Raw genomic sequence first — 14,969 nt, 5'->3', positions numbered from 1 at the left:
TATGGAAACAAAGCAGAAAAAAAAGGTGCCCGTCAGTCTTTCCTCACCAACCAATCAGAGAGGAGAATGCTTATGTCGCTCACAGGCGCTTCAGCAGTCGGAAGACGGGAAAGGGACACGTCCCGCCCCAAACCCGCCTGGTAAGAGCGGAAGTACGGCCGGAAGTCAGCCATAGAGTTTAGCCGCCAGAGCGACCCTGAAGGGAGGTGGCAGGAAAGACTCGCGACAGCTGCCGGAGGTGACGGAGCGGCGGCCCCGCCCGGTGATCTGGAAGGCGAAGCTTCAGGTAGCGGCCCGCAGAACCTAACCGAGGGTACGACGCGGCAATCTGCGGGAGCCCACAGTCTCTGAGCGGCCTCTTTAAGGGAGGGGGCGGAGCCACGTGGAAGGACCGTGAGGGTGAGGTCACGTGGTGGGGGGCACTGGCGGGGCACCAGTGGAGATTAGAAGGAGCGTTGTCGTTGGGGTAGACACCATGTGACACCCCTTCCCCCACTGCATCCTGTGCCTTGGGGTTCAATGGGGTGTTCGTGGTAGGGTTTGGGATTAGGCCCAGGGATGGGGGGCGGGCAGACTGGGCGTGGCAACCCTGTCTCCGTCAGACATCCTTCAAGGTGTGTCGGATTTGATGATTCCTAGATCCAAGTTTTAGACGGCTCCATCTCTGATACCTCATTGCAGAAGGGATTCTGTGGCTCTGCAGTCAGCCCTAGCCCTTGTGCTTCTTATCCTCCCAATGTCCAGGGACCTCCAGCTTCACATCCTCTTTCCTTGCAGCTCCAGTCATCCTGAGCCCACGTCCTCCCAGCTCAGTGCAGCCATGAGTGCCGAGGTGAAGGTGACAGGGCAGAACCAGGAGCAATTTCTGCTCCTGGCCAAGTCTGCCAAGGGGGCAGCGCTGGCCACACTCATCCACCAGGTGCTGGAGGCCCCTGGTGTCTACGTGTTTGGGGAACTGCTGGATATGCCCAATGTTAGAGAGGTGGGTTCCTGGCCTGGATAGCCCACAGGGAAGCTTGGGCTAACGTTTGAATTAGATGGGTGGGCAGGGCTCACTTTGCAACCCCATAACCATTCAATTGAACAATATTAGGATGATGATTAACCGGCATCTTGCAGGAGTTCTGCACAAGTAAACTCTTAGTTTCCCTTTGAGGATGAATGATCTGTGAAACCCAGTATTTTTTATTTTTAAAAATATATATTTATTGATTTATAAATATATAAATATTATATTTATATATAAATATAAATATATAAAGCTAGAGAGAGAGATAGAAACATCAATGATGAGAGAGGTTTATTGATGGGCTGCCTCCTGCATGCCGCCTGCAACCTGGGCATGTGCACTTGACTGGAATTGAACCTGGAACCCCTCAGTCCACAGACCGATGTTCTATCCACTGAGCCAAACTGGCTAGGGCATATTTTTTATTTTTAAGCAAAAGAGCATGTGATTCAGAATAGGAGACCAGATTCCAGCTTGTCTCCACCAATGTAATCGCTCTTAATAATCATGTCACCTTGATGAGGTCACTTTTATTTTAGGGTCTCCGTGCTCGCTTTTAAAAATGGAGCTGTGCCCTGGCCGGGTAGCTTAGTTGGTTAGAGCTTGTCTCAATATGCCATGGTTGTGGGTTTGATCCCTGGTCATGGCAAATACAAGACTCAACCAATGAATGCATAAATAAATGGAACAACAAATAGAAAAAAGAAATAAATAAAAAATGGAGCTGGTACTGCTCTTCACCATTGCTGTAGAAATCAGGTGAGATTATTGAAAAGTGTAAAGTCTGGTACAGCCGAAACCGGTTTGGCTCAATGGATAGAGCGTCGGCCTTCGGACTCAAGGGTCCCAGGTTCGATTCCGGTCAAGGGCATGTACCTTGGTTGCGGGCACATTCCCAGGAGGGGGTGTGCAGGAGGCAGCTGATGGATGTTTCTCTCTCATCGATGTTTCTGACTCTCTATCCCTCTCTCTTCCTCTCTGTAAAAAATCAATAAAATATATTAAAAAAATAAATAAAATAAATAAAGTCTGGTACAAATGGAAGGAATGAATGTGAAATTGGCATACCCTGTTCTCCCTCACTTTGCACCATATGCAAATTCACTTAAGTTAGATCATATAGAAAGCATCTTTTCCCCAAAGACATGTGGCAAGGTACTAGAAACACAGTAGAGAGAACTGTTCACACAGAAGTGGTAGAGTTAAGAGTTTGCAATCCATAGTGGGTAGATTGCCAAGATGTATGAAACCAGCCCAAGTCCTGAGCTGCTATGACAGTGGTATGTGGGCAAACTGTGAATTAAGTTATCAGTGGCCGGTGATTGAGTCAGTGGATTTAGCCTTTTGGGATTACTCTGTGGTATAGAGAAAACTGCCTGCCTTCTTTCCCTGCTTTCCTCTGCAATGGAACTAAGCAGAGTCAATCAAGGTGAAGAAAAGTATTTACTGGATGCCTGTTTAGCACTCTGCTGGTTGTCTGGGAATGCCAGGAAAGTAAAAGACAACAGTACTTCTTCTTTTATATATATATATATATTTTTTTTTATTGATTTTTTTTTTTTACTTTTTAAAAAAAATATATTTTATTGATTTCTTATAGAGAGGAAGGGAGAGGGATAGAGAGCCAGAAACATTGATGAGAGAGAAACATCGACCAGCTGCCTCCTGCACACCCCCCACCGGGGATGTGCCCGCAACCAAGGTACATGCCCTTGACCGGAATCGAACCTGGGACCCTTCAGTCCGCAGGCCGACGCTCTATCCACTGAGCCAAACCGGTTTCGGCATATTTTTTATTGATTTTTTACAGAGAGGAAGGGAGAGGAATAGAGAGTTAGAAACATCAATGAGAGAGCAACATCGATCAGCTGCCTCTTGCACACCTCCTACTGGGATGTGCCCGCAACCAAGATACATGCCCTTGACCCGAATCGAACCTGGGACCTTTCAGTCCACAGGCCCGACGCTCTAACCACTGAGCCAAACCGAAGACAACAGTACTTCTGAAGCTTACATTTCAGTTAGAGATCAGATGAATGGATATACATATACAAATCATTTATTTAGCAAGTTATTTATTGAGAGAGACAACTACTGATGCTAACTCTGCTTGACCTAAGAGGGACACCAAAGACTGGGCCTGTCATCTTGTTGAAGAGAAAGGTAGTCTTAGGTAACAACTTAGGCAGGTTTTGATTGAGTGTCAGAATGAGTGACCGGTGATAGGAAGAGGAGGTCTGGGTGGGCTGGCCTGGGTGATGAAAGCCTGGTGAAGCAGAGACCACAAATTCCAATGGCTGCCTCGGCCTTGCAGCTGTCAGAGATGAGTGAGGCTGAGGCAGGAGTCTGGTGAATTGGAGAGTATAGCAGACTGCCTAAAGAGAATCAGATTTACAAATATCCATACTAAATTTACAAATAAAAAAAATTTGCAATGTTTGGTGTGTGTGTGTGAAATATTGAACACTGAATGTTCTCAACTCTGAATTTAGGGTAGGACGTGGGCCCCATTGTGTAATGGTTAGCACTCTGGACTCTGAATTTAGGGTAGGAATTGGAGGCTATGGAGGCAGAGGGCATTGTGATGGGGGTGGGGGGAGTAGTATAAACAAAGGCCTGCAGATGGAAATGACGCCTTTCTATGGGGAGAGTGATCTGAGAGGCGGAGTTCCTTTCAGTGAGCCGTGAGAGCTAATGGAAGGGAATGTGGGGCCAGAAAGTGGGATTCAAAGCAGGGTAGGGCTGGGAGAAGGGTGAATAGAGGCCCTTCCTGTCATCTCTTCCCTCATATTCTTACAGCTGGCTGAGAGTGACTTCGCTTCCACATTCCGCCTGCTCACGGTGTTTGCTTACGGGACATATGCTGACTACTTAGGTAACCAGAGGGGCTGGAGCTCGGGAGTAGAGGGGGTGGGAGAAAGGCAATTTCTGGAGGGACTTAAGAGAAATTCCCGAGATATCCTATTTAGATCCCTTAGGTACACAGGGTCAAGGTCAAGACCTGAATCGGCATGGAAAACTTGAAAAAAAATGCAAGGGACAGAGGCTAGGCCTTCCCACAAAAAGGAAATCAGGATTTCCTACTTTATCCTTTTTTCCCAGCTGAAGCCCGGAATCTTCCCCCACTCACAGAGGCTCAGAAGAATAAGCTTCGACACCTATCCGTCGTCACCCTAGCTGCCAAAGTCAAGGTGAGTGGCAGTCCCCAGTCCTGAGCCTCAGAGCATCCTTTTGTATGTCCCTTCACAAGGGCCATCTGAAGGGAATTTGCACTGGGACAGCCTGTGGTACACTGTTGCTTCTTCCTGCCTTCCCCTCCACATTCTCCCCAGATCTGTATCTAAACTCCATCATCTGCAGCCTTTTTAGGCTGAGTATTTTTCTCTTAGTTGTCTGTTTTGTTTTTATTTTTCAATCAACTTAAGTTCTAAGTAAAACATCTTTTGTGTGTGGGGTCAAAATAGCAATTGGGATGCCACTCACTATTTTACAAGGATCACCCTCCTTCCCACTATAGAACGGCCCATGCAGACAGCCTCCACGCTCAGAGCTGGGAACAAGGCTCTCTCTTTTGGTGAAGTGCTAGATTTCTATTGCTAGAATAAGAAATATATAACCAGAAGTGTTTCTGTATTTCATGTTAGGTTTGTTTTTTTGTTAAATATCCTCCTCCTGTCCATTTGCATTCTCCCAATCATTACTAGACTCTCCCATCATTCTAATGATTTTACTTAAATCAGGCTGTCTTTTTGTGAGAAGCCTGTTTGGAAGTATGCTGAGTATAAATGGTAACAGTAACTCTAGACCTCTCCCACACCACATGCTTCCATTATGTCAAGCTTCAAGCTGAGCTTGGCCAGAGGATTAACACCTAGGCAGATAATCACTTTCTTCCTCTGGTGTGAGAGGTAAGGGTGGTAGGAGAGCACAAGTCCTATATTTAAAATAGCCCTTCTCATGCTGTTATTTTTCAGGCAGTAATACTTTTATTTATTTTGTGTTAGACCCAACCTTTTAGAAGAAGTGATTTGGGAATAGGAGTGGAGGGTAGGCAGGTGAGCCTAGGCAGGGAAAGGAGTGAAGAATCTTGGAAGTCCTTCTCTATGCAGAACCTCACAAATCCCAGCCCGACCTCCCCGGCTCCAGTGTATCCCATATGCAGTGTTGCTGGAGGCCCTTGCCCTGCGTAATGTGCGGCAGCTGGAAGACCTTGTCATAGAGGCTGTGTATGCCGACGTGCTTCGTGGCTCCCTGGACCAGCGCAATCAGCGGTTGGAGGTTGACTACAGCATTGGACGGGACATCCAGCGCCAGGACCTCAGTGCCATTGCCCGAACCCTACAGGAGTGGTGAGACCTGTGTCCTGGCACTGTCCCTTCTCTTTCACCCCACGCAAGGGAGAGGTGCTTTGGAGGGTGAGGGCTGGGCTGCAGAGGTGGAATTCAAGAGGATGAAGGGAAATGAGCTCGTTCCTTCTGAGGCAAGACAGGAGATGGTGTCCTTAGTATCATAATTGGGGGAGGGAAAGGGCAGTTGTACTCGAGAGGATCCTCACTGGGAGGCTGGTTACCTTAGGCTGGATTCAACCCATTAGTCTGTAACCAGCACTGCCCACAGGCCCTGGGCCTCTTCCACTTCTGCTTTCTCTTTGTGTCCTTGTCTGACTTTAGTGAATTAGTACACCTTTTCCTCTCTAGCAGCCCCTGTCCCATTTTGGTTTGAGTTCCTACTCCCATCTTGCACATCACTCCGTTCACTTCCCTATACCTCTTATCCTACCTGAGTGTCCTTCTGGCTCCTGGGAATATTGTTGCAGGTCGTTTCCAGATGCCCTGGTGAGAGTTCCTAACTCAGGCAAGGGTTTGCATATCAGGATCTAGGGTTCTTTCTGCCTCTATTTTTAGTGAGTCTGTGATCACAGCTCTCTTCTGCTGACACTTCTCTCCCGATTCCCGCAGGTGTGTGGGCTGCGAGGTAGTGCTGTCAGGCATTGAGGAGCAGGTGAGCCGTGCCAACCAGCACAAGGAGCAGCAGCTGGGCCTGAAGCAGCAGATTGAGAGTGAGGTGAGCTGGCAGGGGAGTAAGACAGACCCAAGCTCCTTCAGCCGGGGTCAGCTGTCAAATGCAGAGGGGTTTGGACAGTGGTTGTAGCAGACAAACAAGGTGGGCAGGACTGTCAGGTTCTGGAACCTTCCTTGTTATCCCCCACTCCTTTCATCCTGGTAGGTCGCCAACCTTAAAAAAACCATTAAAGTTACAACAGCAGCAGCAGCCGCAGCCACATCTCAGGACCCTGAGCAACACCTGACTGAACTGAGAGAACCAGCTGCTGGCACCAACCAGCGCCAGCCCAGCAAGAAAGCCTCAAAGGGCAAGGGGTGAGCCAGTGTGGCAGGAATTGCTCGCTTCCGGGGTGCCTTGCTTTTTCTTCAGAGACCTGGCTCCTTCACTCCCTTTAGTCATTTGCAGGGGGTAGGGAATGGGGGGAACCTTCAGGGATTAGGGGATTCCTTGCAGCTTCTCTCTCTTTCTTCTCCTTGCCAGGCTCCGAGGGAGCGCCAAGATTTGGTCCAAGTCGAACTGAAGGGACTGTCGCTTTTTTCCCCCTGGGGATACAGGGTCCCAGCTGCCTGCCTGCCCCTTAGGAGTCCTCAGAGAGCCTTCCTGTGCCCCTGGCCAGCTGATAATTCTAGGTTCATGACCTTTCATCTCTCTTCTTCTTTCCCCTACCCCCAAGCATAGATCACACCTTCTCTAGGGAGGAGGCAAGTACAAGTCATGTTTTGTTAGTACTTTTTGTTTTATGTGCCTTTCTTATGTGTCCCATTGTCCCCCTCCCCTTCCCTACCATGCTCTCTCTCCTATATTTTTAAGAGACAGCACTGCCCTTGTTTATTATTTGTCATTGAGAAGGTGGGGCTGCTGGTCTCCAATAAACCCACATGTGATCCTTGCCCTACCACCCCACCCCTGCATGACTAATCCCCGATTCCTACTCCCTACCCCCAGCCTATTTGGGCAGCATCTGCAGAGCCATAGGACTCCCATCTCTGTTCCCACCCTGAAAGTTCTGGGAGCCAGTCTGCCATTCTAGGAGTCACTGGACACTTCCATCCTAGAATTTTGTCGTTTCTTTTCACCTCCCCTTGGGTCCTGGGAATGCTGCTGCTTCAATGACCCCAGAGCCTAAGAAGGGCAGCTGTTTCTCAAGATGTTGAGAGAGAGTTCTTTCCTGGCCCTGGCTATCTTAGAAAGCCTGATGGCAAACCTGGAAGGATTTATACTTCCTTTTTGCGAGTTCTATGGAGAAGGAAAGGGGATATAGATTGTATTAAAAAAGAAAAGTATATATATCTATATCTATATATAACAAAACACAGAAATAAATCTATGAGAAGTCTATCTGTAAGCATGCCCTGAACTGGGTATCTTCTGTCTTTGTTATTTGTGGATGGGAAGAATGTTCGTTCCCAGTCCCCTCTACACCATGGTGCTGGAAAATGAAGAGAACCAGATACTTTGTGCCGAGTCTTGGCCTACGTGACTTTGGACAGATTGCTCAGTATCTCAGCATTCGTTCCGAAGCAGTGGATACTTCGTGAGCACCAACATGTCACAGGCACTGGAGATGCAAAGTGATGATCACTGTCCAGTCCTCAAGGAGCTGGAGTTCAGCCCGTTTCCTTCCACCTTAAATAATTATAAGGGGAAGATTGACGGTACACTTCAGTTTTGCATCAGAACCACAGAGCTCTCAGATCTGCAGTAAGAAGCAGCCTCTTGTCAGGCTCTTGTCCTCCCTCCAAGGCAGAGCTTCCCTAGCATTTATTGAGAGGACTGGTCTTGGCCTAGTGTACTGCTGTGTGCTCCCTGGAATTGGGAAGCTCTAGTGTAAGGGATGGTTCTCCCCCACACCCCACACCCCCAGACACACACACACACACACACACACACACACACACACACACACACACATGCATGTGAAGCAGTTGCCTGCTGAGAGTCCCAGATCTTGTGCCATTCTCTAGATGGAGATTTAGGACAAACCACTCTATTGGTCCTAAAGGTGTCGGTCACAGAACTAGAAAGTGGGGTGGAATTCTGAGTTTTTTTTTATTAAAATGGGCTGGGTAAGCTATGGAGACTTAATGGGACCAGTCCAAAGAGCCCTACTTCAGGAGTTGACACTCCTGGCTTCTCATGTTAGCTTTTCGCTAGACAAGCATATTAAGTCTGTTGCATCTTGATTCTCAGTCTCTACCTCTGAAATAAACCCTTTCTTCCTCCCACACCTTCTAATGTCTAGAAGTTGCTCATTCCTAGTGCTTTAAATCTGTCTCCCCTTCCTTTGCCCATGCCCGTTTTTCTCTTGAACTTACACATTTTCTTGCAAGCTGGTTGCAGCTAATGGCTCCATAACTTCCTGACCTCTCTAGCTCCATCCTTTAATGGATGGCTCTAGAAAGTAGTGTGTGCTGGGCTGGGACTGCCTGCCTAAATATCCAAAGAAGGAGGGGGACCCTTCACAGCCCCAAGGACATGCAACTGCAGCTTGTCTTTGATTTGCAAAGGTAGGCTCTTGGCTACCAAGGAAGGCATGGAGAAGAGGGAGTAGAGTATTTGTGGATTCAGTTTTTGAGCATGAAATTTGGTTCAGGATTTAGGGATTCCATGTATAACTAAGCCCAGGGCACCAGGAAAATCTTCCCAACCAAGAGTCTTATCACCACTTGCACACTCTCACACGCTCAACCCTAATGTACAGCAATCTTAAATGACCTTGGGGCTGGACCACTATGGTAAGAGGAGGAGGAAGAGAACTTGCTTTCATGAGAATTCAGAGTTCATGCACATGAAACAGATGACACTTAAAAGATTAAACCAAAGTCTCTGAATCTAAAAATGGCGGTTGGACTGGTGCCTATCTTTCTGCACAAGAAAAACAGAGACAATGTCTACAGTCAAGTGTTTTGTGAAATCCTGTTAAAGAAGAAATTCTCCACTTAGGTGCATCTTCCAACATGAGTGGAAAGAAAGGCGTTTAGAGAGACAAATCTAGGCGGTGTATAGTTATATATTACTGTGTACAAATTATTCCAAAACTTGGTGGCTTAAAACCACATATTTATTAACTCAGTTTCTATGTTTTGGTATTTGGCACAACTGAGCTGAGTTGTCTGCTTTAGGGTCTCTCATGAGGCTACAAACAGTACTCATTAGGGCCATATTATTTCAAGGTTCCAATGGGAAGGACTTGGTTCCAAGCATGCTCAGTGATTGTCAGCAGGATTCGCTCCTTCAGAGGTGGATGGACTGAGGACCTCATTTCCTGCTGACTTGGTCAGAGGCCATCCAGGTAGCCTCCATCAGAGCAGGAGACCACATCAGTAAGGTGAAATAACAATTATCTTTCTATGATAATTGCTAATAATATAAGATAGTATTTATAAGTGTTTACTATAATCAAGTAGTATCCTAAGTGCTTTATGTATTTAAACACTTAATTTACACAAGGACCTTCTGAGATTGTATGATTACCCACTGCTCAAGATGACAAAAGAGGTATGAAGATGTTATGTAATTTGCCCAGGGTCACACAAATTACAAGTGGAGAAGGCACACCGCACCCTGTCTCCCATTCTCCTAAATGCATGGAGCAGCTGAGATCTCAGAGAAGTAAATGGTAGCACGGAGAAAAACCAAAATTCAAAGTTCCACTAAAAAGTGGTGAGTTCACCATTTTTCCTCCTCCAGTATCATCCAAAATGGACTCAAAGGCAGCCAAAACCCGAAATGGACATCAGATGTGAACTGAAAGAGCTCTTCTTGGAGCCCTCTATTGCAGGTGTGAGGAGCAGAAAGGGACTCCTAAGAGTTAGATTGGGGAAACCCCATTTTCTTTTTTCCCTTTCTTCTACCTCCAGCCCCAAGCACACCATGGTGGTGATAGCTGCAACAGTGACAGCAAGAGTGGCTGAGCAGGCACTTAAAATTCTGAGAGGAGAATCCATCTCTCTGACCAGAAGAGTTGTGGTCCCACAAGTGTGAGTTAGATCCTCTCTGCTTTTTTCTTTCTCTGTTCTCTTGAGGCTTAGCCCAGGCATAGTGGGAAATGCCTAGCAGACTGGAGAAAGTAAAATCCCAACTTTTGGTCAGAGGATTGGGACGGAAAGCCCCCAGAGAACAAGCAAGTGTCAGAAAGGTCATAGGAAGATCAAGAGAACAGTCCCACAGAATTATGTGTTAACTCCTGTGCTCACCTCTGAGCTGCACAAGCATGGATCTGACCCTAAAGAGCTTGCCAAAGCTTTGTGAACTGAGCAACAGGATGGACCACTGTCCAAGTCTGACTGGCCACTGGGTGGAACACATGTAGGGCTGATCCAAATACCACACAAAATTAAACTGATAATGGAAGCACAATGCAAAGAAGGAAAGTTGCTGCCTGAACCCAACCTAATTAATTGCCTGTAAAAACAACATTCTCCTTAGGATTTTAACAAGATCCAGAGTCAATATTCAAAATACCCAGGATACAATATAAAATTACTCAGCATACAAAGAAATCTCCAGGGAAAAGACAATCAACCCAAGATGGCAGAGGTGTTAGAATTGAAAACAAAGACTTCACAGCAGTTAATATGACCACATTGGAAGAAGAAAGGGAGAATTTCTTAAAACAGATGGAAAGATAGGAAGTTTTAGCCAAGAAGTAGGAGATATAAAGAAGAACTGATTGACATTTTTGAACTGAAAAATAGAAATAACCAAAATAAAATAGTCACTGGATAGGTTTATTAGCAGAAAGGAGAAGACAGAGGGAACAAGTGAGTTTGAAGGTAGATCATTATAAATTACTAGAGGCCCAGTGCATGATTGAATCATGCACGTGTAGGGTCCCCTACACGCTTTCGCTTTCGATCGCAGGGGAGCTGGGTGCCTGTCCGCTGGTGCCGGAGCAGACAGGCACCCAGCTCCCCCGCTTTTGATGGTCCGCGGCGGGACATGAGCTCGCTGCCCCAGAGTCCCCTTCTGTTCCGCAGCACAGCCATGGCGCAGACGCTGAGCTCGCGCAGACGCTGAGCTCGCGCCGCCGCTGGCAACGCGAGCTCAGCATCCCGCTGCCCAATCGGCTACCCCGGCCACCCTGAGTCCCGCCCTCTGCGCCTCCCGCTGGCCCAATTGTGAGCGTAGCGGAGTGATGGTAATTTACATATTACCATTTTATTAGGTAGGATGTACTCTTTAACAACAGACAAAAAATATGTTTAAACCACACCAGAGCCTCAGGAACCTGTGGAACAATACTAAAAGGTCTAACATTCATGTCAACAGTGTCCCAGAAGTTGAGGAGAAAATGTGAAATTGAAAAGTTATTAGAAGAAATAGCTAAAAAAAATCCCAAATTTGGCCCATCCATTGTGGCTCAGTGGTTGAGCATTGACTTATGAACCAGGAGGTCACAATTTGATTCCTGGTCAGGACACGTGCCCAAGTTTCAGGATCCCCAGTCGGGGGTGTGCAGGAGACAGCTGATCGATGATTCTCTCATCATTGATGTTTCTGTCTCTCCCTTTCCCTTCTCTGAAACAATTTTTAAAAAAATTTTTTCAAGTAGAGATAGTGGAACTATGAGCAATGTACCAACCAGAAACAAATAATAAAATTATAGAAATAAATGCAAACAATAATTATATTAGATGTAAATAGCCTAAATGCAACACTTAAAAGATAAATTATCAAAATGAATTTTAAAAATCAACTATGCTGCCCTTGAAAATCCATTTTTAAGTATGACACAGGTGGGTTAAAAAAGGATTGGTGGCCCTGTTGTTTTAGAGTACATAATTTATAGTGTAGGTCAGTTGGTTAGAGTGTTGTCCTGACACACCAACGTTGCAGGTTTGATCTCCAGTCAGGGCACATACAAGAAGCAACCAATAAATGCATAAATAAGTGGAACAACAGATCAATGTTTCGCTCTCCCTCTCAATTCAATAAAAAAACAAAGTTCAACCTAGCTGGTGTGGCTCAGTGGTTGAGCATCGACCCATGCACCAAGAGGTCACAGGTTTGATTACTGGTAAGGGGACATGCCTGGGTTGCAGGCTCAATCCTCAGTAGGGTTCCTATAGGAGGCAGCCAATCAATGATTCTCTTTCATCATTAATGTTTCTTCTCTCTCCCTCTTCCTTCCTCTCTGAAATCAATGAATATATATTTTTTAAATTAATAGTGCAAAAACTGATAGATGTCAAAGGAAAAATGGGCAAATTATAATTGTAATTGAAAATTTCAAAATTCTTTTCCCAGTAATCAAAAGAACAAGTAAACAGAAAATGACCAAATATACAGAAGTATATAGAACCGAATTATACCATCAGGAAACAGGATCTAATTTAAATTTATAGAACACTCCCCCAACACAAAAGAATACACTTTTTACTTTCAAGTGTGCGTTGAACATTTACTGAGATATACTGTCCTGTGTCATAAAATTCAACAAATTTAAAGAATTAAAGCCATATAAAGGATGTTTTCTGACCATAATGGAATTATAAGTAGAAATCAATAACAGAAAGCTAGCAGGGAACTCTGATCCAAACATTTGGAAACTAAACACATTTCTAAATAACCTATGGATCAAAGAGAAATTAGAAAATATTGTGAACTTAACAATAAAAAATATATAAAACTAGAGGCCCAGTGCATGAAATTTGGGTAGGGTAGGGTAGGGTAGGGTCCCTAGGCCTGGCCTGATATCAGGGCCCAGCAGGTTCCCTGCCTCCCCACCTCCTCCTTCTCTCGCTCCCTCAGCGCCCCACCACCACCACAGCTGGTCACCCGCCATGTTCTGCACCGCCCCCTGGTGGTCAGCGCACATTATAGCGAGTGATCGAACTCCGAGTGGACAATTTGCATACTAGCCTTTTATTATACAGGATACCAAAATGTATTGGATGCAGCTAAAGCAGTGACTAAGGGGAAAAAATCATAGTATCAAATGCCTATATTAGAAAAGAAGAAAAGTCTGAAGTCAACAATCTACATTTGTACCTTGAGAAGGTATATAAAGAATTGGATAAATAAACACAAAGCAAGCAGAAGAAAAACAAGAGCAGCAATTAGTGAAATAGAAAACAAAAATAGAAAAAGTCAATGAAACCAAAAGTTGATTATTTAAAATGATCAATAAAATTAATAAATCTCTAGCCATACTGACAAAAGAGAGAATAGAGAAGACATAAATTACTATTATCAGGAATGAAAGAGGAGATACCACTACAAACCCCACAAATATTAAAAAGTTAATAAGCCCTAGCTGGTTTGACTCAGTGGATAGAGCCCACGGAACTGAAGGGTCTTGGGTTCGATTCTCGTCAAGGGCATATGGCCAGTAGAGAGCATGCAGGAGGCAGCCAATCAATGACTCTCTCATCATTGATGTTTCTCTCCCTCTCCCTTACTCTCTAAAATCAATAAAAATATTTTTTAAAAATTAAAAAGTTAAGGGAATATGACAAACAAATTCAGTGACTTAGATGAGATGGATCAACTCCTTGAAAGCCACAAGCTACCAAAACTCACCAAGGAGAGAAAGATGTAAATATAAAATACACAATTATAAACCTTTTAGAAGATAACATAGGAGAAAATCTTAGTTTCTGGAATTAGCAGTGTTCTTAGATGCCACACCAAAAATGTTATAAGAGAAAAAAGTGGTAATTTGGACTTCATTAAAATTCAGAACTTTTGCTTGGGGGGAGAAAAAGTCAGGAAAAGAGAAGCTACAAAATAGGGAAAAATACTTGTAAATCCCTAACAAAGAGCTAACCAGAATATATAAAGAACCCTAAAAACTCAATAGTAAGAAAATAAACAAGCCAATTTTGAAAAATGGCTGACTTAGACAGTTTATTAACTAGACTGTAATGATGGCAAATAAGCACATGAAAAGATGCTCATCATTAGTCATCAGGGAAATACAAATTAAAATCATGATGTGATATCTATTAGAATAAGTACCTACACACCCAATAGAATGGGTGAAATAAAGTACTTGACAATACCAACTGCTTGCAAGGAGGCAAAGCAACTGGAACTCTTGCTTTGCTGGTAGGAATACAAAATGGCGCAGCTACTCAGGAAAACAGTTCGGCATTTTCTTTTAAAGTTAAATATACACTTACCATATGACCTAGCAATCCCACTCCATTTCATTCTAAAGAAACAAATATGTTCACACAAAAACGTGTATAGGAATGTTTATAGCAACTCTTTTCATAATTGCCAAAAACTGGTGAATAGATAAACAGACAATAACCAGTAGAATACAGCTCAGCAATAAAAAGGATTAAACTATTAATACATACAACATCATGAGTGAATCTAAGGGCTAAATAAAGCCGGGTGAAAGAGCCACTCTCAAAAGGTTACATACTATATGACTTCATCATATGACATTCTGGAAAGGCAAAACTCTAGCAATGGAGAACAAATCAGTGGCTGCCAAGGGTTAGGATTGGAGGAAGGTTGTGACTACAAAGAGCAGGAGAGGGTTTGGGGGTAATGGAACTGTTTTGATCCTGATTGTTGGTTTACCCAAATCTATTATGTGTTTAAACTCAGAAACTGTACACACAGCAGCTTTACTGTATGTAGATACAAATACAAGATTAAAAAAACAAGTACTAGGCTACTGGCAATCCATCGTTTTAAATACTATGCTGTTGGGTCAATTTTAATATAAATTTTTTTAAAAATTGAAATTACTGAGGAACTTTTCATTTAAAGGAGGCCCCATTGTGAATCATTCTGTACAGCATATTAGTATCATTTGTGTCAATCTGGATTTTGAGTCCCGGCTCTTGCAGTGCTACTAGATAGCTGTATGATGTTCAACAAGTCACCTCTGTTCCACAGTAAAATAGCTGGGGTTTGGATATCTTGGAATCCTCTC

The 14,969-nt window shown here is 44.5% G+C and overlaps 1 protein-coding gene across 3 annotated transcripts; it reads left to right on the top strand.

Annotated features, from left to right (window-relative positions):
* The first annotated feature begins 187 nt into the window (after window positions 1-187).
* COPS7A (COP9 signalosome subunit 7A) lies at window positions 188-7,567 on the top strand. 3 transcript variants are annotated; one of them, XM_054719337.1, is made up of 8 exons: window positions 188-286; window positions 778-982; window positions 3,809-3,884; window positions 4,112-4,200; window positions 5,156-5,358; window positions 5,968-6,073; window positions 6,236-6,387; window positions 6,554-7,567. In XM_054719337.1, the coding sequence occupies exons 2-8, from the start codon at window positions 821-823 to the stop codon at window positions 6,591-6,593; spliced, it is 828 nt and encodes a 275-aa protein (XP_054575312.1). In that variant the 5' UTR covers window positions 188-286; window positions 778-820; the 3' UTR covers window positions 6,594-7,567. The 3 variants fall into 3 exon arrangements, with proteins under 3 accessions (XP_054575312.1, XP_054575311.1, XP_008143075.1); XM_054719336.1 differs by having other exon boundaries at window positions 188-399; XM_008144853.3 differs by having other exon boundaries at window positions 188-313; window positions 6,554-7,566.
* Window positions 7,568-14,969: the final 7,402 nt, after the last annotated feature.

This window comes from Eptesicus fuscus, chromosome 7, assembly GCF_027574615.1.
Source record: "Eptesicus fuscus isolate TK198812 chromosome 7, DD_ASM_mEF_20220401, whole genome shotgun sequence".
Classification (NCBI taxonomy): domain Eukaryota; kingdom Metazoa; phylum Chordata; class Mammalia; order Chiroptera; family Vespertilionidae; genus Eptesicus; species Eptesicus fuscus.
This window is presented reverse-complemented; position numbering and strand designations above follow the sequence as displayed.